Source organism: Erinaceus europaeus, chromosome 5 (genome assembly GCF_950295315.1).
Source record: "Erinaceus europaeus chromosome 5, mEriEur2.1, whole genome shotgun sequence".
In the NCBI taxonomy this organism is placed as follows: Eukaryota; Metazoa; Chordata; class Mammalia; order Eulipotyphla; family Erinaceidae; genus Erinaceus; species Erinaceus europaeus.
The window spans coordinates 50,444,663-50,471,686 of NC_080166.1; the positions used below are offsets into that span (position 1 = coordinate 50,444,663).

The 27,024-nt window shown below is 44.8% G+C and overlaps 2 protein-coding genes across 2 annotated transcripts in view; both read right to left on the reverse strand.

Annotated features, from left to right (window-relative positions):
• ZSWIM6 (zinc finger SWIM-type containing 6) overlaps window positions 1-4,079 on the reverse strand; it is a 179,384-nt gene extending 175,305 nt beyond the window's left edge. Inside the window, exon 1 of the mRNA XM_060191302.1 lies at window positions 3,355-4,079. Coding sequence (XP_060047285.1) covers window positions 3,355-4,054 — 700 coding nt within the window. The 5' untranslated portion in view covers window positions 4,055-4,079. The remainder of the gene's footprint in view (window positions 1-3,354) is intronic.
• A 6,625-nt stretch (window positions 4,080-10,704) lies between these two features.
• The window catches only part of NDUFAF2 (NADH:ubiquinone oxidoreductase complex assembly factor 2), a 445,591-nt gene continuing 429,271 nt past the window's right edge, over window positions 10,705-27,024 (reverse strand). The window contains exon 5 of the mRNA XM_060191304.1: window positions 10,705-10,894. Within this exon, the coding sequence (XP_060047287.1) occupies window positions 10,741-10,894 (154 nt within the window). The 3' untranslated portion in view covers window positions 10,705-10,740. The remainder of the gene's footprint in view (window positions 10,895-27,024) is intronic.

A 27,024-nucleotide genomic window follows, 5' to 3' on the forward strand; every position in this document is an offset into this window, starting at 1 on the left:
GGTTCTCTGTAGTTGGTCAGATAGACTGTAAATAAGTACTTGCCCCAGGCCAGCTATTTGAGATTTTGGTCCTACCAAAATTTTTACAATTCTATGCAATTAAGTGTATCTGTCTGTTCCTTTAGAGGCAAGTACCAGATCATCTTAAGGAAGCTCTTTCCCAAGAAAATCAGCTGGCAGACTGATTTTTTTTCATTCATTACTTTAGAGGTACATACATACACATGAGGAAAAGGATACCACAGTACTGCTTTACCACCCATGGTTCCAGGGCTGGAAGACAGGTGCGGGTGCATGGTTAAGAAGTAATGCACTCTGCTCTACCAGGCAAAATGCCACACACACACCCTAAAAACACTGCCAACGTGACTTCAAAATCACTTCGTAAGATGCAGTAATTCCCTCTCAATACAACCCTAAAATAAGCTAACTTCACTTTCTGTAAAACTTCCTGTAATTAACTGATGGGCAGCACCGATTAAACACTACCTACAACTACCACAGCAAAGACTTGCTTTCCTTTCACTTTCTTCTTAAAATCTAGGAATCTAGGTTTCTTGGCAAGCTGAAATTTTACATCCCTCAGTCCTTAAATAATCTTCAAAGATGTATTCACAACTCGATTTCCCCACCTGTAGGTAGAGTTATCTGTAGGTAGTTATCTCTACAAAAGTCAATGAACACTTCCTTAACAAACTTGTAATTTTGGGAAAAAAAAAATGCTTCAAACATTTTTCTGTGATTTTCTACTTCTGATGAAGAAGCAAAAAAAAAAAATTACCTCAAATCATGAAAACTATAAAAATAAGCCTCTTCAGTTACTATACCAACTCAAACCACCATTTAAAGTTAAATTAGATGGTTAATCTAGCCACTTTTGTGCTCTATCAGAAAAAAAAAAAAAGCTGGTCATAAGTTCTCTCTCTCATAGTGCCTGCTGCCATGCATTTAGCAGTCTTCCATCTCTAAGCTGACTGGCACAACAATTAATACAACTTGGAAGTTGAGGAAATTGGCAAGACTCAGAACTGAGGGGGGGAAACTTTGCACAATTTGTATTTCCAACGTCATGGTCAACTTTTTTAAACTCTGAGAAGCCATCATAACTAGTGCACATCAACCACTACCAACCCCATTCAGTGGCCTTCCCCACTGGGGACTATTCAAAAAGTTACTATTTTCTTTTACAACTCACCCAGGCCTCTTCACTGATGAAAGCAGGCAAAGCCCACGCTGTGTGTCTGTCTCCTGGAGAAGATTGCATCTTTTATTTATCGCCCCTTGGCTTTATTTTCACAGTGAATTCCTGGCTTAAATGCAATCAGCCAAGAAACCCTCCCTATGTGCTCTCCTGTCATTCCTCATTGCTTGCAAGCAGAGTCAAGTACAGAAAGGGGGAGCACGGGGTGGGGGGCGGTCAACGTTGCCAGCCAAGCCATAAAAATTCACAAACTCTAGTTAAACTGAGAAAAAATAGACGTGCTTCAATCCACCTCAACTAGGAAACAAGGGGGTCTAACTTGAAAGTTGATTATTTCCTTTTTTAAGGATGTATGGACGGACAGCCTCACAAATAAAGCCTCCCTCTAGACAGAAGGAAAGGGTTCCAGACCTAGAAAAGGCAACACTGGAGGGGGGAGGGAGTGCTGGCTGCCTCTGGAAATAAATGACCATGCAGAAAATCACGTTTGCAGATTACATTAGAATTCGAGTTAACCAGACGGTATTAACACAGATCTGAATTCCCTCTTGGAGCCCCTATCCAGACGCCCACCCCGCTCCCCAAGAGAAGGATAAAAGAAGCAGACTCCTTGAGCAGAAGAGTAAATTAAAAATCTGAGGCGGGGATGCTCTACCAAACCTCTCCCCATTCATCAGGAACCCTGTTCACCATTGAAGTAGGCAGCAAAATGGAAGGGGGTGAGGAAACACACTGATCGAGACCCGGAGGAAAATGCAGGGAGAGGGGAGTTTCACTCCAGCATTGTTCTTCTCAGCCCAGCTCAAAGGTCCCCTTCGCTGGCGCTGGGAAAAAACATCTAGCCGGGGGGTGGGGGGGTCAATGGCTGGGATGGGGCGCGGGGGGACAGAGAAAGCCAACTCGGCGTTTGGGAAACTCTGGGTCTTGTCAGAGAAAGGGAGGCTGTGCCGCTTTAAATCTCAAGTCCTTCTCTCGCCTTTGTCAAATATCTTCTACTTTACAAGCCCTGGAAAGAAATAAAGAGACTCTTTTGTTTGCTTTCCCCTTTCTGGAGGGTGACAGAAAACTGAAAGGGACGCAAATAAACCTGACGACTGAGAACAAAGTAAGAGGTCGCGCCCGGCGGCCACTCGGGGAGGGACGGACGCGGCAGCCAGCGGGGCCCCTCCGCCCGCCTCGCGCCCGAGAGCGCTGCCGGTAACTGCTGGTCGCCGCCGCCGCACCGGCCACCCGGTCATCCGGCCACGGACACCCAGTCACCCGGCCACCCGGCCACCCGGCCACGGCCACCCCATCACAGTATAACTCAGGCGGCAGGAGCTCGCGCCCTTCGATTCCGGGGTGCTGGAGGGATCCCTCTGGACTGAGGCCCCAGCCCGCCGTCCCCTCCCTCCAGCGCAGCCCGGAGCCTCGGGGAGGAGGCGCGGAGGGAAAAAAAGCCCTTTAAATCCCGGGGCGGCCGGCGGGGCTCGGCAGGGCCAAAGCAGACGCCGCGGCAAAGCCCGTCGGAGCCCGGAGAGCGGGCGCTGAGGGGCATCAGGGTGCGTGCCCTCCCCTCCAACAACGGAGGCGGGGCGGGGGGCCAAGGGGAGAAAAAAGAGCGGCGCGGAGGCGGCCGAGGGGCGCGGGAGGCAGGGGGAGCGGGGCGCCCGGCCGCCGTCTCGGCCCGGCCGGCATTGTCTGCGGCCCGCGCCCGCGCCCCCTCCCCCGCCCGCCGCACACCCGCCGCACACCCGCCGCGGAGCCCGGCCGTCTGCCTTTGTCCACCTCCACTCCACTCACGCGCCGAATAAAAAGGAAAGCGGAAAAAGAGACGAGCCGCCCTGCGGGACGCGCGTCCCGGGAGCGGGGAGAAGAAGGGAGCCGGTCGGGGGGCGGCCGGAGCCCACCCGCCGACCCCGCCGACCCGCGGCAGGGCGAGTCCTGCTGATTCATTTCCCACTCGCGCCGGCCCGTCCGGGGAGACAGGGGCGGAGAGCCGAGCGGAGCGGAGGGGTGCGGGGGGGGGGAGGGCGGGGAGGAAATGGACCGTCCCGGCTGCAGGGCACCGGGCGGGGTGCGAGTGCGCGCTGGGACGAGCAGCTGCCCGCGGGGGACCGCACGGGCGCGCTCGGGACGGACGGACTGCGGATGCCCCCCCCCCCCGGACTCACCGACTTGCAGGACGTTGTCGACGCAGCCGCTCTCCAGGAGCGCGATGCCCCGGCGGAAGGGCAGCCGCGTCTCGTCGCCGCCGTCCGCCACCCCAGCGGCCCCCACCGAGGGGGCACCGACCCCGGCGGCGGCGGCGGCGGCGGCAGCGGCGGCGGCAGCGGCGGCGGCGGCCGAGGTGGCGGCCGGAGAGGACGAGGAGCCGCCGCCGCCTGCGCCGCCCGCGCCGCCGCCCGCGCCGCCGGGGCCGCCGCTGTCGTCGCCCGGGCCGCCCGCGGCGCCGCCGCCGGTGTTGAAGGACGAGTACATGCAGATCTCTCGCTCGCTGCGGGGAAAGGACCAGTAGACGATGCGGCGCTGCACCGGCTCCGGGATGCGCTCGAAGCGCTCCTCAACGCGCTGGAACGGCCACTTTTCCGCCACCTTTCGTGCCGCGATGTCCAGCAGCGACTCGGGGCTCTGGGTCTTGCCCGGCGGCAGCAGCCCCAACGCCGCGCCTCCCCCGCACGGTGCCACCGCCGCACCTCCCGCCCGCGGGCCGGGACGACACGCTGAGCTGTAGCCGCCACTCGCTCCGCCGCCGCCGCCGCCGCCACCGCCGCTGCTGCCCCCGCCCCCGCCGCCGCCGCCGCCCCCGCCGCCGCCGCCCGGTCGGCAGCAGAGCCGTTTCGCGGGAGGAGGCTGCTGTCCGCGCTCCGCCATGACCGCGCCGCTTCTAACCCGACAGCGGAAGTGCTGGGACCCTATAAACGGCACAAGGAAGCGCGACACGCACACGCCGCAGCAACGCCACGCTGCCATGTAGGGCCCGCCGCTCCTTGTACGGGCACGGGAGGTGGGGCCCCTGCCATGACGTCCGGGCTGAGGCGGAGCGGCGATAGGGGGACTAGGCCCGGGGGCGGGGCCTATGCAAATCACTGGGCTGAAACATAAATAGAGCGCCCGGCGGACAGGGGATAGCGGGGGCGGCGGGGCAGGGTGCCCGATCGGCTGTGAGAATGTCAGGCTGCTGTGACGCGAGAGGCGGGGCTCAGGCGGGGTTCCCGCGGGAGGGGGCGGGAAGCTGGGTTCGGCCCGAGGTGGGTGGGTCTCCGCGCCCCCTGCCTACTCAACTTCCCTCTAATTCCTAACCTCCCTTTGATGTCCGACAAGTGAGGACGCGCCTTGTGGGTCTCAGCTGGAAGAGAAGGGGAGATGGGGGGGGCGTGGGAGTGGGGGTGCGGTGAGGTTGCAAAGGGGAGGGGTCCGATCTAAATGGGAGGCGGGGCCGGCGGGCTGATGTCCCTCCCCCCCCGTCGGAGCCTGCCCGCCGTGGGGACAGCCTAGGGGCGGAGGAGGCGCTTTCAAAACAAAGAAATGCGGCGTGGAACCCAAGGGACGGGGGCGGAGAGGAAGGTGGAGGAGGTGCGGACCAGGCTGCCGGGCTGCCCGCTCCCTCCTGCCAGCCCGGAGGGGACTCCCCCACCTCCAGCCGCGGCTGCAACGCCGGGGAAGAGCGAAGAGCCTGCTCTTTGCGGCTGTTTTCCAGTTCACTTTTGCAAACCCAGTGGGGAGCGCAAGCTGCCACTCCGCTGCCCGGTGCGCGACTGCAACACACCCAGAGCCCGAATTACACATCCGCTCAGTCCCCGCGGCTGGACTGGGAGTGACTGGGGGCGGGGGCGGGGGCGGAGGGGGGTGCGGCACTCCGGTCAAAGTGCCGGGAGAGCGCCAAGCGCTCGGATCCAGCAACGCGCGTCCCGGGCCAGCCGCACCCGCCTTCGCACACCCTACGCGGGGCGGGCGAGCAAACCTGAGCCCCGCCAGCCGGCGCGGAGCCGGCGAACTTGGACCGCCTCTCTCCCCAGCGGCCGCGCTGCGTACACCCGGCCCCACGTCCCGGGGTGCTCTCCCGCGGAGCGGAGGGGACACCAGGGCAGAGGCTTTAGCAAACACACCTTTGTGAGTACGGACGCCACGGGCGCGCGCGCACGCGCGCGCGCACACACACACACACACACACATACACACACCGCGGGCGCGCGCACAGCCCGGCAGGCTGCAGACGGCGCGCCCCGGCCTCTGCGAGCTCTCTTGGTGTGCACCCGGTCTGGGGCCGCTTGGCCCCCGGCGCCGGCTGCGGGGAACCTGAGCGCTCCAGGCGGGCACCGCGCGCTCGGCCTCCCTGGCGCCGTCCGGGAATCGGGGTGGGAGCGCGAGTGAGGGAGAGCGAGCGCAGAGCCTGCTCGCTGATGCCGGGGCGCTGGAGACTGCTGAGCCAGTCCCGGGCTGAACTGGGCAAAGCCTGCGGACATTGTTCCTCTCACTCCTCAGACTCGCACAAATCTGAGTCCCCAGCCACAGACTTAATGACCGCCTAGAAGACAACCCTCACTGTTTGCCCCCCCATCTTTTTTTCTTTTTCTTTTTTTTTTTTTTCTTTTCGGAGAAGCTATCTTTCTAATCCTGCCGCTATTGTGGAAGATAAATCTCTTCTGACACTTCTCGCTTCTTTTTAAGGCTATTGGCAGACATCCACCTGACTGCCTGGTCGCCTGGATTTAAAGAGCTAGAACGCCCACTCGGGTCCGGGGCCCTGGGGACGGCTGAGCTCCAGGTCTCAGCGCTTCCCGAGTCAGGTCTCCCAGAGCCCCAGGCTACTGGTCCCCGGGGACAGGACGCTGGCCGACTTTCCACAGCTGCTTTACTTGTTAGGAAAATGTTGGTGACATGTTTTTGTATCTCTGTCTGGTATTTTTCTAGGCACCTCCTCGATGCTTAGGGAAAGGCCTGGATAGAAAACTGGAAGAATGTGAGCAGGCAAAAGGGAATGGGGGAGCTCTCTCCCAGTTATTCCATTTCTGGAACTCGTTTTTTACTTTTTTTTTTTTTTTTACCAGAGCACTACTCAGCTCTGGTTTATGGTGGTGCGAGGGATGAACCTGGGACTTTGGAGCCTCAGGCATGACTGTTTACATAGCCATTATGCTATCTACCCCTGACCCTCTGGATCTCTTTTAAAAAATAAAAACATTTTTTAAAATAACTGATAGGAGAAGGAAGTTGAAAAGTAAACTGCAATTCGAGTTCTGCCTCCAAATGCAACCATGCTGCCATCTAGGCTTGTATAATGTGTTGATTAACAAACGTTTTCATATATATAATCGCTTAACTGGAAAGTTAAAATGACAAAACCGGTGACCCAGACAGGATATGTGACTCATTAAGGGTCCTAGCAGGTGTTAGTGGAAGAAATTAATTCATAGTGGAAATGGATGCCACTGGAGTTGCCTAATGTTTAGAGACCTCGATTTTGCAATGAATCAAGGGAACTGGGTTTAAGGTGCCATCCTGTGCTGGAGTCATCTATTTTAACTCGACTCAAAGATGAATCCAGAGCCGCCAGCTCAACCTGACCCAGCATTCCTTCTCTAAAATCTCTATACAGTAGAATCATTGTCCTGAACTGCCCTCCCTCTAACTTCCCTCCACTTTCTAGTACCTCCTACATCTCCAACTCATCTTTCTTTGCCTCGTTTTTGGATTTCTCTTCCTCCAAACTATTTTATGTACACCCTGTGCTAGCTATGGTCTTATCTCCTACCCTTAGGAGATCTTCCACCATTTCCCTCTCAACATTGCCTCAACTTCAGTTTTTTTCTTGTAAATCACCTCCTTTTATTGCAAAAAAAAAAAAAAAAAATTCTAAGCTCACCTCAAACCCCAAGTGAGATTTTCCTGAGATTATCACTGCTGTCACCTCTTCATAACCCCCCCAACTTTATTCCACTTGACTTTGACTATAATTCCTCTATTTAGGTTTAGTTGCTCTGTTGTCTACAACCCCTCTCTACAGAATTTTCTCTCTCTCTCTCTCTCTGTCTCTCTCCCTTCCTCCTCCTCCTCCTCCTCCTCCTTCTTTCTCTCTCTCTCTTTCTCTCTCTCTCTCTCTTCTCTACCAAGCTATACTGCTTCCTAAATACAGTTCTAATGGTGTCACCTTCCTGGTCAGGTCCCTGTGTCTCCCTACTACATATTAAAATGGCTCAAACAGATATAATTTTGACCAAATCCAACTTGCCAGCCCCTCTCCTCCCCCCCCCCCCCCACCAGAGCACTTCTCAGATCTAGCTTATACTGTGGGGGATTGAACCTGGGACTTTGAGGCCTCAGGCATGAGAGTTTACCCCCCACCCCAGCCCATCTCTTAATAAAAAAACAACACAACTTCCAATATCCCAACAGGCATTTTGTTATGTCCCACTAGCTCCCATCTCTATAGAATTAACCCCCTCCCCCATTCTGCACATTTGCTCTAGACATTCCTGATGCCTGTAATGTCCTTCCCCTTCTCTTGAAACTTGTCAAATTCCTACCCTTTTCTTCAAGAGTCTGCTCAAATGCCACTTCCTCTGGAAAAACCCACCTAGGTGTGTGATCTCTCCCTCTTTGAACCCTTCTAATAATTGGAATCTTTCTTGTGACATTTATACCATTCTGCCTAGCATCACAGTTATGTCTACACTTGTCTGAGCCATTCATCTTCTCTCTCTTCCTGGTTAGAAATTCTCTGAGGATTGGGAGTATGCTTCAGCCATCTCTTTAGTCCCAAATGTTCACTACTGAAGTACAAGGCTTCTGTCTCCCCAGAGGCTAGTTACACCCATGAGCCAAGGGAGAAATACTTGACAGTATGTTATCATTGGCTAGTGTTTGTGCCATATCTCATTCTGAAGGTATTTACACTGGTTTTGCTGGCGCTCTTAGAAATCATTACCAAATTTACTTCTAATTGCCTTTTTCAAAGAGACCCTACATCTCAGGGACCAAATCTAGGCTTTAAGGCTCTGCTTGTGCTCAGAAGTTTTTCATTATGTAAGGATAAGTAATCTTTTTTTAATATTTATTTATTTATTTATGTATTCCCTTTTGTTGCCCTTGGATAGGACAGAGAGAAATGGAGAGAGGAGGGGAAGACAGAGAAGGGGAGAGAAAGATAGACACCTGCAGACCTGCTTCACCGCCTGTAAAGCAACTCCCCTGCAGGTGGGGAGCCGGGGGCTTGAACTGGGATCCTTATGCCAGTCCTTGAGCTTTGCGCCACCTGCGCGTAACCCACTGCACTAGAGCTGGACTCCTGGATAAGTAATCTTAAGGACAAAAAGTCTAGGCTTCCCAAATGCAATGACTAATTATATGATCCTCATATCTCATCAGCTACCAGTGTGATCCAGGGTTAGGCAGACTTCAAACACAATACTCCCCTTAGCTAAGCTTTTGTCTCTCTGGAGAGAGAGAGAGAGAGACCCCCCCACACACACACACACCCGTGCCCACCCCGGCAGCATGTTTGGCATCTAGCCTATCACAGGTGAATACATAAATGTATAGAAGGGTGGAAACCAAAGGATTTATTTGAAAAGCATAGTGGAATCTTACTCGGGTCTGTCATGCTTCATTAACTTAAAAATTATTTAATTTAGTAGTAGTTTACCAACTTCTTGGAGCAGTGGTTCTCAAAGAGGACCCATAAATGCCCCAGAACATAATGCATACAGTTTGGTCACTAAGATACTCACTCATCCCCCATGTGAGGTTTCTTTACACTCAAGTTTGAAAACTGCTCTCTGGTGACAACTTTCCAGAGTTCCGGTACATAGGAAGAGGCCTGCAGAAAGAAAAAGGGACATTGTCTCATCATTATTGCTAGTCATCTCAGTTAATTAAGAGAACATTTTGCCATTAGTAGGAAGATTCCTAGACATGAGAATTGGATTAGGGTTAAAGAACAAGTCACTTGAAGATGGGCACAAAGTTATATGATTTTTGTGTTCTTCCTCACACTGGGAAATATATGTATTTTATCTATGACCAAAGTCATTTTATGTTCCCTAGAATATAATTAAATTATTTAGAGAGGATGAAAAACTTAAAGCAGCAAATTAGCCTATGAGCCAAGTAACATTTTCCCTTTCAGTGGAATGATAGATTTCTACTTCATGTGGCTAAAAATGAGGGAAGAATTAGATATTAGAAGTAATACCTCATTAAGAACAAAATATCCAGTAACAAGGAGAAGTGCCAGAAGAATCCTCCTGGTCAATTATATTTGCCAAATATTTTGCACAGAAAAAATGGTCAAGGAATGATCAATCTAGAAATTACAACTTTGAAACAATTATCCATCTTTGGAGAGGAGAGCAATTTGGTTCAATTCATCTTTATTAAATGTCAGGGGTTCCAGCCACTAATATTTTATCATTTCTATTTTTAGAGGTGGATGCAGACACAGTGCTAGGTCCTTTACTCAATTCGTGCCTCAGGCTCTCTATGTATGAAACAAATGATGAAAGTGAAACTCAGGCATTTGTGAAGGGTTATTTGGCTCTCTAACTCTGGTCAAACAGATTCAACTATACAGCCTTCTATCTGATAATAAAGCCAAAACTTTCTCAGTTACTCACAGTTCGTCATACTTACCAGATGGTAAAACTCACCCGGAGTAACTAAAGAACTAGCATGGGATTCTGTGTTTTTAACCAATGCCGTGGTAATTCTTCAGAACAGGCAAAATAGGGAAATAAAATTCCATCCCACATTATCACTTACTAATCTGTAACATTTCATTCCTCAAGATGTACTCTTCTACAATCTGCTGTGATTATAAGAATGTGTATATAGACTAATCCATCTCTTTACATCTTCTTAGAAAAGTATATTTATTCTGTTGGGACAAAAGCCTTTACAGCTACAACATGGAATTTTGAAAAAATAAATTAATGTGTTTCAATTTTTTTGTCCGTTGAAGATTAAGTCCACCTTAATGAGGGAACGTGTGAGGGCCAGCAAAATAGCTCACTTGGATAGTGTGCTGCTATGCTGTGTGTGAGATCAAGGCTTGATTCTAGCCCCCGCCACCACCACCACACTGAAGGAAGCTTTGGTACTATGATCATTTTCACTTCCTCTGTCTCTATGTAAACATGACAAAATAAGACAAAACGAGGTAAAATCTGCTTGCTCATGTTAAGTATTAGATAATCCACTCTGGTTAATTTTTAGCAAAATGATTTTTGTGTAAATATAACATGCATAAATGCAAGTTATGAAAGTTGACCAGATGATCACCATTCTTCTATTCAGTCAGGTCCACGGTACAGTAACAAAGTTCTTCCCAAGTGAAAAAAATCTCCCAGAAGCTGAATACTTAACAGTAGCCAGGTCATCCAGCCTTAGAACTTGGAAGGCCTGAAATAGGAAATCCTGTGTTTAATTACGACTTTTAGTCATTTCTTTCATATTAATCACGATTTTTCACTAAGCATTTTGTTTAGCTTGCCGTAGATAGACACAAGAACACGACTTAGTAATGTGAAAATATTTATTTAAGGGACTGGACAATAGTGAACTCAGGATAGCACACAAGTTACAATGCAGAAAGAACTGGGTTCAAGCCCCTGGCCCCCACCTGCAGGGGAAAAGCTTCGTGAGCAGTGAAACAATGCTGTAGATGTCTCTCTTTCTTTCTCTATCTTCTCCTTCCTTCTTGATTTCTTTATGTCTCTATAAAAAAACACATCAAGTTTTATAAAATAAATACTTAAAAAAGAGAATATTTCAGTATTTATTTACCTCTGACAACTGGGAAGGAAAAGCACCTTCCACTGTTAAACACTGAAAAAACAACAATATTGAGAATCATAATTTTGAAAATTAATGATTTCTTCAAAACTGCACCAGTCTATCAGTTCTTTTTTTTTTTAAAAAAGAAATCTCTGATGTGAAAAGGCACAAGGAAAACACATTTAATACATTAAGCGCTAAAGTATAAATATTTTCCTAGAGAGACAAAGGGTTCTCTAGCATGTATGAAGGACATATTTATAGTAAATAATGTCACCTCTCATATCATTTTAAAACATGTTGTGGGAACATTTTCCAAATGGATCAGTGTTTGCTTATTCTCATTTCTATCTGGAAGATGAAACGATATAAAATTAAGCCAACCAAGTAAATTAAGGAGGCACATTATGCCTGGATAAAAATTATTTGTATTTAAGAGACAGCCTGGAATTTAAACAATAAAGAATATGAAGAATCAACATATTTTAACATTTCTATTAATATTTTATAAATAATAATTGTATTACTGATACTATTTTTAATCTTCAAGAACTTATTTTTGTCAAAAATAACATCATGACATTCCAGATATGAAAAGTGTCATTTCCAATGACTTCATTCAAACCCAGAATTAGATAACTTATAAAAAAAAAAAGCAGTGTCAGCAAGAGCTGATGTGTCAAATATTTTTCAACCTGAAATCTATATTAGCACCTCTACAGAATCATATTAAAAAGAAGCCAGAGTTATAGAGAACTGCTTTTTTAATTTTTTAATATTTATTTACGTATTTTCCCTTTTGTTGCCCTTATTGTTTTTCATTGTTGTTGCTAGTTATTGTTGTTGTTGTTGTTATTGATGTCATCATTGTTAGATAGGACAGAGAGAAATAGAGAGAGGAGGGGAAGACAGAGAGGAAGAGAGAAGGACAGACACCTGCAGACCTGCTTCACCTGCAGGTTCCTCTGACCATGCAGAAAATTTTCAATTTGCTCTGGTGTCATTGGTTTATTTTCATTTTTGTTTTCCTTGTTGTTGGAGTTTATTTATTTATTTATTTAACCAAGATGCATTTTTAAGCACCAAAACCTCTTGAACAGCTTTGCCTAGCCATTGAAGCTAGATTAACATCTATTTATTTATTTATTTATTTATTATTGGAAAGAGATAGAAATTGAAAGGGGAGAGGGTGATAGAGAAGGAAAGAGACAGAGAGACACCTATAACCCTGCTTCACCACTCCTGAAGCTTTTCCCCTGCTGGTGGGAACCAGGGGCTTGAACCCTGGTCCTTGCACACTATGGTGTGTGCGCTGAACCAGGTACGCCACCATCTGGCCTCAATATCTTTCTTTTGAAAATATATTAATTTACTATTTTTCTTTGTTTTAATTATTTATTTTCCCTTTTGTTGCCCTTGTATTGTTGTAGTTGATGTCGTCGTTGTTAGATAGGACAGAGAGAAATGGAGAGAGGAGTGGAAGACAAAGAGGGGGAGAGAAAGATAGACACCTGCAGACCTGCTTCACTGCCTGTGAAGCGACCCCCCTGCAGGTGGGGAGCCGGAGGCTGGAACCGGGATCCTTCCGCCAGTCCTTGAGCTTTGTGCCACGTGCGCTTAAAGTTCAGCGCTACCGCCCGACTCCCCTTTAATTTACTATTTTTAACTTGATAGCACAAAGAGCAATTGAGGGAAAGGGAGCAATACTTGTAGCCCTGCTTCACTGCTCATGCAGCTTCTGTGTCACATGTGGGAGCCAGAGGCTTGAGCTGGGGTCCTTGTGAATGGCAATATGTACGCTCAGCCAGGTGTGCCACCATACAGCTTCAATCTAAATATATTTCTTTCCTTTTTAAAAATTATTTATTGGGTGGGGGTATAGCATAATGGTTATGCAAAGAGACTTTCATGCCTGAGGCTCTCAAGTCCCAGGTTCAATCCCCCATACCGCCATAAGCCAGAACTGAGCAGTGCTCTGGTAAAGAAAAAAAAAAAAAAAAAAAAAAAAAAAAAATATATATATATATATATATATATATATATATTATTGGATACAGACAGAGAAATTGAGAAGGGAGGGAGAGATAGAGACAGAGACACCTACAGCACTGCTTCACCATTTATAAAGCTTCCCCCTGCAGGTTGGGGCCAGAAACTTGAACTGGGGTCCTTGTGCACTTAACCAGGTGTGCCACTGCCTGGCTCCATACAAAGTTGTTGGTTGTTTTTTGTTTTTTTTTTACTTGCCATCAGGATTATTTCTGGGACTTGGTGACTGCACTACAAATCCTCCTGGAGGCTATATATATGGATTTTTTTTCTTCTTTCTATTTTATTTGATAGGATAGAGAGAAATTGAGAGGGAGGAGAGAGAGATAGAGAGGAGAGAGTTAGACACTTGCAGACCTGCTTCACAGCTTGTGAAATGTCCCCTTTTCTCAATTGGCTACAACACTGCCAGGCCCTATTAGATGTCTTTCTTTTTTTTTTTTAATATTTATGTATTTATTTATTCCCTTTTATTGTCCTTGTTGTTTTATTGTTGTAGTTATTATTGTTATTATTAATGTCGTTATTGCTGGATAGGACAGAGAGAAATTGAGAGGAGGGGAAGACAGAGAGGGGAGACGATAGACACCTGCAGACCTGCTTCACCGCTTGTGAAGTGACTTCCCTGCAGGTAGGGAGCCCAGGGCTGGAACCAGGATCCTTGTGCAGGTCCTTGCACTTTCCGCCATGTGCGCTTAACCCACTATGCTACTGCCTGACTCCCTACTTATTTTTCTAAACATGATCTTCGTTGACTTGTTCATCACGAAGTTTTATTATAAACAAAATGGTATTCTCAAGATATAACAAGGCATACAAGTCCAGGAATGCTTTCATTCTTTTCTAAAAGATGTATTTTATTTACTACATATGAAGCACAGAGAAAGAAAGAGGGAGAGAGAGAGAAAAGCCAGAGACTCACTGATATATGTACTGGGGTTCAAACTAGGAGCTTTAAGTATGAAAGCCCAGTGCTCTACCAGTTAAGCTATTTTCCCAGACTTTCTCTCAGTCTTTTTCTCCTAACATACTCTCTTTGTTTTGCATTTAGTTGCAAGGTTGGCTATTTGTAACACATGCGCTCAACCAGGTGTGCCACTACCTGGCCCCACTAGGTTGGCTATTTGTTTTTATCACAGCTCTGCTAAGTTCTGGTTTTTGGTGGTGCCAGGGATTGAACCTGGGATCTCAGACTCAGGCATGAAAGTCTTTTTGCATAACCATTATGCTACCTCTCCAGCCCGAGTTGTTAGTTTTTTAGTAACCTTTTTTTTTTATGTTTTTCTCTCCTTTCTTTTGGTTTTTTCATGCCCAATGCTGTCCCATTACTTCTATTTATCACCATAACCCCCCTCCCTCTTCCCTTTCTGAATTGTTGCTCCCCATCTGCTGTGACATTGGAACCCAAGAAATCAACTTATTAGAATTGTGTGCAAAATAAAAATAAAAGGCGAGTCAGGCAGTAGCGCAGCGGGTTAACCGCACATGGCACAAAGCCAAGGACCGACCTAAGGATCCAGGTTCGAGCCCCCGGCTCCTCACCTGCAGGGGAGTCGCTTCACAGGCAAAGTGGTGAAGCAGATCTGCAGGTATCTTTCTCTCCCCTTCTCTGTCTGTCTTTCCCTCCTTTCTCCATTTTTCTCTATCCTATCCACCAACAACGACATCAATAACAACAATAACAGTAACCACAACAACGATAAAACAAAGACAATGAAAGGGAAAATAAATAAATATTTAATAATAATAATAATAAAAAGAAAATACCTTAATGAGGACTTCCCCTCTAGATAAAGCATGCAATGGTCTTTTTCAGATTTATTTTGACTTCTTGCAAACTTTCTGGATCCCCTATATGAATTAATATATCTTGAATATAATCCAGGTTTAAAGGATTTCATAAAATTATAATCCTTTGGAATTTGGATCACAAACTAGAATTTATGGCAATATTCTGACAGGCTTTAGATGAAACAGAAGCTGCCATTCCCAGGTGACATACACAAAAACAAAACCCCTGTCCTATATTCCTGTTAAAGTTTGACTTCACCATAGAGTGAGAAAGAGATCAAAATCCTGAACAAACCTGCCCTGTAAGACTTATGACTGTGCATAACCAGCTCATTGGGAATGAGCTGGTTCCTGCTCACTGATTCAACTGGCTTTTACTCCAAGCTCATTCCTCTGACTTGGATACTGCCAACACAGACTGCTTAAGCCTGCTTTAGGTTCCTTGAACACTCATTTCCTCCAGAGGGCCTTTACCCAGCAGTTCCTACTGCCTGGAATGCTCTCCCTCCCCGGGCTCTCTAACCACTGCCTAGTTCCCTCCTACTTGGCTTAATCATACTTCCTTCAGAAGGCCTGGCTGCTCTGACAGGTTGGCTCTGCCTATTACACACTTAACACTCTAGTGCGTCCTTCTCCTAGGAACCCTTATCAGAGTTGTAATTTTTCATTTATTGGTGTGTAGGACAGATTACCTTGAAAATAGTAGGTACTCAATAAATGTTCAATCCCTGGAAGGGAGGGAGCAAGGACACTTCAGCCAGACTGGCCTTCTCATTGTGGTTAACATACAGATTTACCTAGAGAACCATTTTCCAACAGCTTACCATCACCTGATTGCTGCCAAGGCTCATGGGTCTCTCCTTATCTTTCAGGAAAAGAATAAAATCCACTCGATGAACATTCAGCAGCATGACCCAAAGAGCTGCTATTGCTATGTTCTAGAAATCGTTGTGTTGTTCCAAGCAAAGAAAACAAGAAAAATCTCTCCAAACTTCAAAGCCTTCCCCACATTGTAATACATGCTGCCTATAACATTTGTTTTTAATTTTTTTTCCTGATTTTTCATCTGAAGTATCTCTCAAGTTTTGGCAATTCAAAGTCTTCTAGTTACCATGGAAATAGGAAACAGTGATCTTTTAAAGAGATGGATGGGGTTCTAACGTTATGCTACTTTGATACCATTTCTTTTTTTTTTAATATTTATTTATTCCATTTTGTTGCCCTTGTTGTTTTATTGTTGTAGTTATTATTGTTGTTGTTATTGATGTCATCATTGTTGGATAGAACAGAGAGAAATAGAGAGAGAAGGGGAAGACAGAGAGAGGGAGAAAAAGACACCTGCAGACCTGCTACACCACTTGTGAAGCGACTCCGTTGCAGGTGGGGAGCCGAGGCTTGAACCGCGATCCTAATGGTGGTCCTTGCACTTTGCACCTCCTGAGCTTAACCCACTGCGCTACTGCCTGACTCCCTTTGATACCATTTCTGAGCTGAGAAAATGTTGATTTGAAAAGAACTTTTCTGTGTCATCAACAAATATTTATTTTTGTGTCTATACTGTGCCAGGCATTGTTCTCTGCCAGAAATACCTCCACCTTTAAACTGCAGCATTCAAAACAAACATGCCCTCTCCCAGATTTGGGCTCCACCAGGGGTTATCCTTAGGTCAAGTTCAAATTGTTGGGCATGAGAGCCTTTCCTGTGTTCCCTGAAGCAACTCTGGACAACACTTTATATTTTACTGAAGTCTTCCCAACATATGGGAAGCTAGGTTACAGAGAACCATACTCCACATATAGGGTCAACTTTATTTTTTTTCTGCCTCTGTCTCACAGAGAAGTAGTCTCCAGGTCAAGAAATAGACATTTGACTTTGCTTCTTTTTTCCTCCTGTTCTTTAGTCTTAATAGTTATTTACTCATATTCACAGAAAGCCATGACCAGTTTAACTGAATTTTTTGAAAATATGGAAAAGGAGGAAAATATTTGTTTCCTTAGGAGGTAAATGTCCACAATTTTGCAATGTCTCAGGATGAGAGAATTTCTTTCAGATTTTTTATTTTTTATTTTATTTTATTTTTGATTCTATCAGATCTGCTCAGTTTTGGCAAAACTGGGAGCTAGTGATGCTGAGGATTGAACATGGGTCCTCAGTGTCAGGCATGGACGTTTTGGGCATCATTAGTATTCTATTTACTCTTTTGTCTGATGTGTGGCATGTAAAGATCTTCTCCCATTCTGTAAGAAATCTCTTTGTTTGAGTAGTGGTTTCTTCTGTTGTATCAGAAGTTTTTTAATTTGATGTCGTTCCACGCGTTTATTTTTTTATTTTGTCTTCCTTGTAGTTGGATTTGTGTCGTTGAAGATGCCTATAAAACTTAGATTGAAAAGAGTGCTGCCAATATTTTTCTCTAAGCATTTGATAGTTTCTGGTCTAACATTCAATTCCTTGATCCATTTGGAGTTTACTTTTGTGTGTGATAAAATGTAGTGGTTCAGTTTCATTCTTCTGCACATTTCAACCCAATTTTTCCAACATCATTTGTTGATGTTGGAAAATCATTTCTCCATTAAATGATTTGAGCCTCTTTGTCAAAAATTAGATGACCATAAAAGGCCAGATTATTTCTGGCCTCTGAATTCTATTCCAGTGTTCAGTGAGATTAGACTTTTTTGTTTGTTTGTTTGTTTGTTTGTTTGTTTTTGTTTTTAACCAGAGCACTGCTCAGTTCTGGTTTATGGTAGTGCGGGATTGAATTTGGGACACTGGAACCTCAGGAAGGAGAGTTTCTTTACATAAACATTACATTATCATCCCCAACCAAGACCTGATTTTGAACACACTAGATGATCACCTATATTGTAACTATCTACATCTCCTATCACCAAAAAGTTCCCAAGTTTCTTGAAAGAGGGATATTAGTGATTCTAACACCAGCTCCTGGGTTCTCTCTGTTGCTTCTGTTGAGTCTGTTTCTTCAAACTCTCCATGTGCATCAATATCCTTTTGTACAGTATCTGCCCAATGAATTGCTCCCACTGCACTCCACATCTTAACCTGACTACTGTTTCTTCCCTATACTTCTGGTTTTTAGGACTATCCAGAGGAAGCTTTTACTTAAAAAGCATGTTTGAGCAAGGTCAAGTCTCCAGACTAAAGCTATTACCCTCAATTTACAATTCAACCATCAAGCTTTTATTCTTTTGGATCTTCATGAGCCCTTTCTGAAAAAAATATGAAGATCCACTGAAGATCAAAGAGTTGAAATTTTGACCAATTTATACCCCCAAGGGGATAAAAATGGCTGGGTTGTAAATAAATAATAATTAATAGTTTAATATAGATATTAAACAATTGTTGACAAAGTGTCAAACTCCTCCCCATCTGCCACCATCACCCACCATGGGAAGTTAACTTAAGGACTGGTCTGAGAGGATGGTACTGAAAAAGAAGAAGGAGGGGCCAGATGGTGGCACATTCAGTAGAGGTCACATGATACCACGTGCAAGGGCCCAGGTTCAAGGCCGCCGATCACCACCTGTAGGGGGAAAGCTTCATGAGTGATGAAGCAGTGTTGCAGGTGTCTACCTTTCTCTCTCCCTCTCTAGTCCTCCGTCCATTTCTGTCTGTTGGAAAAAAAAGGGAGAAGAAAAGAGAGAAAAAGGAAAGAAGGAAGGAAGGAAGGAAGGAAGGAAGGAAGAAAGGAAGGAAGGAAGGAACTGCCAGGAGTGAAATATTTGTCGTGAAAGCTCCAATAGCCTTGGTGCCAACTGCAAAAAAAGAATGCAGGTGGAATGATGCATGAACTTAATTAATTTCACAATATTACCTTGGGTTTCAGACTCTTCCTTATTTATTTATTTAACTTATTAGTTTTTTTTTTCCTCCAGGGTTATTGCTGGGCTCGGTGCCTACACCATGAATCCACCGCTCATGGAGGCCATTTTTTCCCCCTTTTGTTGCCCTTGTTGTAGCCTCGTTGTGGTTATTATTATTACCATTGTTGATGTTGTTTGTTGTTGGATAGGACAGAGAGAAATGGAGAGAGGAGAGGAAGACAGAGAGGGGGAGAGAAAGATAGACACCTGCAGACCTGCTTCACCACTTGTGAAGCGACTCCCCTGCAGGTGGGGTGCTGGGGGCTCAAACCGGGATCCTTACGCCGGTCCTTGCGCTTTGCGCCACATGCGCTTAACTCACTGCTCCACTACCCAACCCCCTTAACTTATTTATTTTAAGGTGTGTTTATTTCATGAAAGAGAGACCAAAGCACTGATCTTACACATGCAGTACCAGGGATCCACCAGTGTCTTACGCCTGCAAGCCTGAAAGCTACCCTCTGAACCACAGTCTTGGCAGTTCACATGCTTCAGTTATGACTGTCCTTGAAATTTCCGTTTCTTCCTCCTTCCCCCATCATGTTCTCTGTGGTTCCTCTGGCCTAGGTGTATATATGTGTGTCTGACTGTATGTGCACGTTCTATCTCTTTGTGCAAACATCTGTCCAAATCCCTAGGTCTGTCTCTCTGATGACACCAACCCGTCTGGTAGTAGTGTAACTGTAAAAAAAAAAAAAAAATTAATTCAATTACCTGTTGGATGATTTAGGTATTTTCAGCTTCATTAACAGCTAATCACCACACAATGGATTACTCAATCAGCCTTTGAAATATGCCTTCAAGGTGGCTAGACTAACTGGAATGATCATGCAAGGGGACTTCAGGAGGGTATCTTATACACACACAACTATTATATCTTTGTGGGAACATGTGTTTGCCTCGGAATTGTCTGTGCATGTTTTTGGCAGGTCCTCTCTCTTCTTCTCCATGCCCTGGCCCTGCCTCCAGCCCGGCTTCTGCCATGTCTCTCTGCACATCCTTCAGCTGTGAATTGCCCAGAGAGGCCTGAGGAGAGCTCATTCTAGCAGCATTCTAGAAGGAGTGTCCCAGTGTGCCTGCAGGGGCAGCAGACAACCCAACTGCACCCCAACAAAGTTCAGAGTTAGTCTGGGAGGTGAAATATACGTAGCTAGAAGGCTTGGAAAGGTGCCACTGGGGACACAGCCAGAGATCTTGCCACCCTCAGAAAACGTTCCTCTTGCCCTGCCCTAAGAACAAATTAGCACTAGAGATAGAAACTTGGCCCTCTCGCCCTCCCTCTTTCCCTCCCTCCCTTTCTCCACCTCCAAAGTTTTATATGAACTCTTACTCCAACCACTACAAAGACTGTGGTTGTGGCATATGCTGGTGTAAGAGAAGATGAGACATGCACACTCTAGGTCAAATCTCCTGCTCCGGCACTGGCTTTGGCCAATAGGAGTCAAGGAAGCCAAAATGGCAGCAGACCTGGTTAGACCTGTGACTTGACAGGCAGGCACAATGTCTGAACACTCCCTTTAGGAAGCCAGTCAGCCAGATGTTCCTGCACAACTTCGGTAATAAGTCAAAAGCAAAGAGAATTATCCTGCCTAAAAAATAAGGCAAGGTTCTGTCTAGGGTGCCTGTCTGAGCCTCTACATCCAGGTCCTATTTTTGAAGGTCTGACACTCTTCTGGCCACATATGGTGACTCTGTGAATAGAACTGACCCTGTTTGCCTTCCACAGGGACCTGTTTCAATGGCTAGATGTGGTCAAGTTGCTTGGTTTTTGTTGTTGTTGTTGTTTTATCAGAGCACTGCTCAGCGTTGGCTTATGGTGGTGCTGGGACTGAACCTGATACCTCAAAGCCAAAGGCATGGAAGTTGTTTGTATAACCATTATACTTTCTCCCCAACTCAAGGGTTTTCTTTTCTTTCTTTTTTTTTAAACATTTGTCAGTGATCGTTACCAGGTGTTGTTAGGGTTGCTGAAGAAAGGTTTCAATTGATTGGATGAACAACCATGCTCTGTAGCAAATCTAAATGCTAGGGTGGGGGTACGTAACATGACAGACTACTATCAAGCATAGGCAAACGCATTCTGAGTCCTAGTAAGGAATCTGGGAAAACATGGAATTATAGTGTGCAGGGATCCTGTGGCCCCCTACAGTTCCAGCCATGGAAGGCACGGTCTCTGTTGAGAATGTCCCAGGCTAAGTTACAGTGACTGCCACTCACTGAAGGATATTAAGATTTCAAAACAGGGAGTAACAATTGGAAGGAGGAAGTAAAACTCCTTGCTCATTGTGTTTTACAGCCTTCCTTAGAAAAACTGCTGAATTGTAATTTAAAATATTCCACCCTTTCAAATAAATTAAGTGCAGCCCTTAAAAACAGGAAATGAGAGAGGCGCACATGTATTGTCAACTAAACATTCACAGACCTCCTGCCCACAAAGCAAAGTAAAAAATTCACGGAAGAATCCTATGAATTTACTTCAGAGGATTGACAAAGAGGGTCACCACCAAGGGAGGCGTTAAGCCTCTGGCAGCTCACTCTGGGGTTGAAAGCTGAATGCTAATTAGGAAGTAAATGAAAGACAAACATCAGTTTAAAGGGGAATTTGGATCTTGAAAGATCATAGATATTCTGCAACTCAGATAAACCTTATGGCACTAAGACAAGTTGGAGCACACTTGACAGTCACAATGGCTGAACCCTCCCTTTAGGAAGCCAGCCGGCCAGATGTTCCTGCACAACTTCAGTAATAAGTCAAAAGAAAAGGGAATTACCTTGCCTAAAAACTAAGTCAAGGTTCTGCACAGAATTGACTCCCTGCTCTGTTATCAACATAACCATCTAAATAACATTTTTTATTGTCGATTCGTATTCCGTCACAAGAAAGGTTTCTTCAGTTTTCTTTCTTACCAGGCTTCTTTCCCTCTGATCTCCGTTTTTGTTCCTTACAAAGAGGGCTCTGCCACTGCCATGGCCAGGTGGGCATTCAGTGGGCAGAGTGTAGGATGTGTATTGCTGAGGTTCTGGTGCTCTTATATCACTTTCATTCAATAAGTAAGGTGTGTGGTCTGGAAGGTGGCGCAGTGGATAGGGCTTCAGACTCTCAAGCATGAGGTGCTGAGTTCAATTCCCAGCAGCACATGTAACAGAGTGATGTCTGGTTCTTTCTCTCTTTCCTATCATTCCTCATGAATAAGTAAATAAAATCTTTAAAAAATAAGTAAATAAATGGGTTTTTTTATTATTATGAGAGTGAGAAGATTTCACAGAAGACAGACAGAAGGAGAAAGATAAGCCTAGAGCGTCTCTCTTTCTCTCTCTCCCTCTCTCCAGGGTTATTGCTGGGGCTTGGTGCTAGCACTGCTCCTGGAGGCCATTTTTTTTTTCCCATTTTATTAGAACAGAGAGAAATTGAGAGAGGAAGAGGAGATAGAGAAGGAGAGAGCCAGAACTACCTGCAGACCTGTTGCATCGCCTGTGAAGCGAACCCCTTGCAGCTGGGGAGCCGGGGTCTTCAACCAGGGAGCGGGGGCTTGAACCGGGATCTTTACGCCCGTTCTTGCGCTTCGCACTATGTGCACTTAACCCAGTGCACCACCGCCCAGCCCCCTTAGAGCTCTTCTCCATCCATGCAGTGCTGGAGATCAGACTCAGGAACACAACACTAATGCTTCTACTATGTAAATTATTTTCCTAGGTGGGGAAAAAAAAAAAAAAAAACTTTTTTTAATTACAGAAGAAACAGCTGCCACCCAAAAAATTTTTAAAGGTACCTTCAATTTTATTTTTAATTTTTTATTGAGATTAATGGTTCACAGCAAATACAGTTGTTGATACATGTGTACAATTTCTGTTTTCCACAGAACATTTTCATCCCCAACTTAGGCCCTCCTCCACCATCTTTCACAAGGACCTGAAAGCCCTCACCCACCCCCCACACACACTCCAAGTTTTTCACGTGGGTGCAATCCAAAACCCAGTCCAAGTTCTACTTTGTGTTTCCCCTTTCTGTTACTTTCTGTTCTTATTTCTCAACTTCTTTCTTTGTGTGAGATCATCCCATATTCATCCTTCTCATTCTGGCTTATCTCACTTAACATGACTCCTTTAAGATGAGGTAAAGAAGGGGAATTCATCATTTAAAAAAACTTTTTTTACTATATTTATTTATTGGATAGAAGCAGCCAAAAACTGAGAGAAATGAGGGGATAGAGAGGGAGAGAGCCAGAGAGACACCTGCAGCCCTGTTTCACCACTGATGAAGCTTTTCCCCCTGCAAGTGGGGGACTGGGGTCTTGAACTTGGGTCCTTGCACATTGTAACATGTGAGCTCAACCAGGTGTGCCAATACCCCGCCCCAGAATTCATCATTTTATAAATCAGCTGAGTAGTATTCCTTGTGTATATATACCACAACTTTCTCAGCCACTCACCTGTTGTAGGACACCTAGGTTGCTTCCAAGTTTTGGCTATGAACATAAGTAAACAAAGATCTTTTTGGATGGCTGTGTTTGATTCTTCAGAGCATATCCCCAGGAGAGGAAGTGTAGGGCCTTCTTAGAGTTTCCAGACCGCTCTCCACAGGGCCTGGACAAATTTACATTCCCATCAGCAACTGTAGGAGGGTTCCTCTACCCCAGTGATGTATTATTGTTGTCTTTATTGGCAATTCTCTGACAATCAATGACTTGGAGCATTTTTTCTTATGTCTATTGGCCTTTTGGATCTCTCTCTCTCTCTTTTTCTTGGTGAATATTCTGTTCATATCCTCTCCCCACTTTTAAATGGGATTATATGTTTGGGTTTTGTTGTTGTTTTTGAAGAATCTGGTGAACTCTTCATATATTTTAGTGTCTGATATATAGCATATAAAAATCTCCCATTCTGTAAAAAGTCTCTTTGTTTGGCCACCCAAGAATATTAATGGGAGGATGAAAGAAGGAGGAGGAGGAGGAGGAAGAAGAGGAAAAGGAAAGTCAGACAGAAAAAGGCAGAAAGAGACAGGGGGGAGAGGAAATATATCCATTTATTTCTGGTGGATCTCAGGTCTCATTATCCACGTCCCTTATTTAGCCTCGCTTCTCCTGCTCATGAAAGACTCCACAGTTAAGTCAAGGAATGTGAGTTAAATTTAAGACTGAAATGATGATTCAAGTTTCTGTATCTTACTTTATATTATACATTTTAAAGCAGCTCAAAATGAGGGAGGAAAAAAAAAGAATGAACAATTCTAAGACTGAATTTTGGATAGGTTCACCTCCATCTTCCATTGGTATAAAGACTATTTCTGCATGCACAGAAGATGGTCTTAGGAAGGCTTGACTCATATCTGTAACCTTGGGAAAACTATTGTAGCTTCTAGTTGAATGGATGGGAATAAAGAACCCTGGTGGTGGAAACAGTGTGGAACTAGACCACTGTTACCTTATAATTTTATAAATCAGTATTAAATCACTAATAAAATTTAAATAAAAATGAAGGGTTGGCAATGAGAGTGCCCAATAGTTGCACGGAAAACACAGCTTCTAACATTTCACAACAAATTCAACGGCCCACTTGACTACCCCCACTGCAGGCCAATGAGATTGGCCTTGCTCTGGATTTGCCAAGATCCTCGATAGCCTAAAGGGAGACACTGTAATAGCAGCAATCATTATTCCAGAGAGAAGAAACTGGGGAAATATTTTGGGTTCATTTTCTGGTCACTTATGATGCTAAATGCAGATACTTATTTTGTTGGCAAATTGTTAGGAAGTGATTTAATCCCCTTGCACACTCAGGCCTAATTTACCATGTGGCTCTGTGACTTGCACCCCATTCATTTTTACCTGTGAATTACACTAGCCATGCCTGTACTTACCCTAAGTACTATCTCGATTTAGAGACCCTGAAGTTCTTCTCGACTTTTCTAGCTCAAACCCTAGCCTCTGCTCCTGTCTTCATCTTCTCTCTTCAGGAACAGAACCAAGAGCCAAGAAGAATTTACCATCCACATCTATTCTTCATACTCAAGCAATGGATGGGGATTGATGGGGTAGAGAAGTCATGGTCATCCTAGATACTTCCCCAGCCTGCTGGGTACATAAACAATTCATACAGTGTCCTCCAGCATTAGTACTTCCCAGAGCTTCGGAAATTGGTGTTCACTCTTTGTAACTCACATTTAAAGGTAGTTCCTTTTTCTTTTTCTTCTTCTTATTTTTTATTTTTTTATATTTATTTATTTTTCCCTTTTGTTGCCCCATGTTAATTTTATTATTGTTGTTGTAGTTATTATTGTTGTTATTTATGTCATCGTTGTTAGGACAGAGAGAAATGGAGAGAGGAGGGGAAGACAGAGATGGAGAGACACCTACAGACCTGCTTCACCGCTTGTGAAGCGACTCCTCTGAAGGTAGGGAGCCAGGGGCTCACACCATGATGCTTCTGCCTGTCCTTAGCGCTTTGCACCATGTGCGCTTAAACCGCTGTGCTACCGCCTGACTCTCTTAAAGGTAGTTCTTGATGAGAAACAACTAGTAACTATTCTGTTAGGTTATTAAAACCTACTCTATTCAATAAAAACAAAAATTCATTGCTAATTCCAGCCTGCTTTCAGTAAACATAATTCATTTTAAATTTCAATGCTTTTCTTCCATCAATAACAATCTCTAACAAAGGGGAGCAATTTTAGTTAATGTTTTTATTTTAAAGTTTTTATTTGATTAAATATAAGAGCTTCATACAAGACAGAAGGGAAGAGAGACAAACCAGGACACCACTCAGATAAGTGCAATGTCAGGGATTAAACAAGGAAACGCAGGCATGAAAGTCCAGTGTTTTATCAGTTGAACTATTTCTTTATTCATAAAGGAGGGGTTATTAAAATTAGAAGTAGAGGGAGTCGGGTGGTAGCTCAGCGGGTTAAGTGCACGTGGCGCAAAGCGCAAGGACCGGCATAAGGATCCCAGTTCGAGCCCCCGGCTCCCCACCTGCAGGGGAGTCGCTTCACAGGCGGTGAAGCAGGTCTGCAGGTGTCTGTCTTTCTCTCCCCATCTCTGTCTCCCCCCCCCCCATTTCTCTCTGTCCTATCCAACAACGACTTTATCAATAACAACAACAATAGTAACTACAACAAGGGCAACAAAAGGGAATAAATAAATAAAATAAATATTTTTAAAAATTATAAGTAGTTTCTGGGGGGGTCACTCAGTGGATAAAGAGTGTAGACTTGTAAGAGTGGGGTCCCAGCTTCATACCTCATAAGAGATTTAAGATTTGATCTCACTTGTTTTCTTTATCAACCTCTCATGAAAAAGTTACATCAATCAATCAATATTTAAACATTAGAAGCAAAAGGTCTAGGATAACCTACATTCAAAAGAGTTACAGAATGTTAATGATCACTAGGAGAAGATAGAATCAGAAAGGTAGACACCCCAGCTTAACTTGTATAAAGTTTGATTTAAAAATTTTTAATATTTATTTATTTATTTTCCCTTTTTTTGCCCTTGTTTTATTGTTGTAGTTGTTGTTGTTATGGATGTCATTGTTGGATAGGACAGAGAGAAATGGAGAGAGGAGGGGAAGTCAGAGAGGGGGAGAAAAAGATAGACACCTGCAGACCTAACTTGTATGAGGTTTAAAAGACCACATTCACTCTCCCTTCTCTCTCTTTCCATTTCTCATAAAAATGAAGAAAGAAAGGAAGAAAAGAAAGACAGCAAAAACTACCATTTCAGAAAGAAAGGAGAAGGAAGGAAGGAAGGAAGGAAGGAAGGAAGGAAGGAAGGAAGGAAGGAAGACCATATTCAACCCCCAAGTCCTCAAGACAGTGTCTTAGAGAAAGTAGGCCAGAACAACAAGGAAGTTAGGTATACAGTTTTCAAAATGTCATGTCTGTTTTCGTTCTTTTGGTGCAAACAAGAAACAAGGAGAAATCAAACAGCTTGACTGACAGAGCAACTGGCAAAAGTTTTGGGGTTCATTCAGTCAGTCTTTGTGAAAGTTTCAATCCAAAGTCTATGAACATACTGGAAATCATTATGTGACTTCTGCTAGTTAGTGTCTGTATTTGTCCAAGTTCTGCCTTTCTCTTGATCACTTATTTCCCTTCACAAGTTGCCATTAATTTTGCCCCATGCTATCTCTTGAGAGCTGGATATCTCTATCAACTTCTTTCTTTCAGTTTAATTTTTAAAAACTTGCAGAGAAGATTTTGTTCATGACAGACATAATTTTTTAGTAACATATGATTTGTCTTTTTTAAAAAAAACATGTCTTATGATATTCATAAGCTGAAGAGTTGACTTGATTCTATAGCAAGGCCATGCCCAGATGGTTTTATTGGTGGTGTCACTTTCTAGCTTTCAAAAC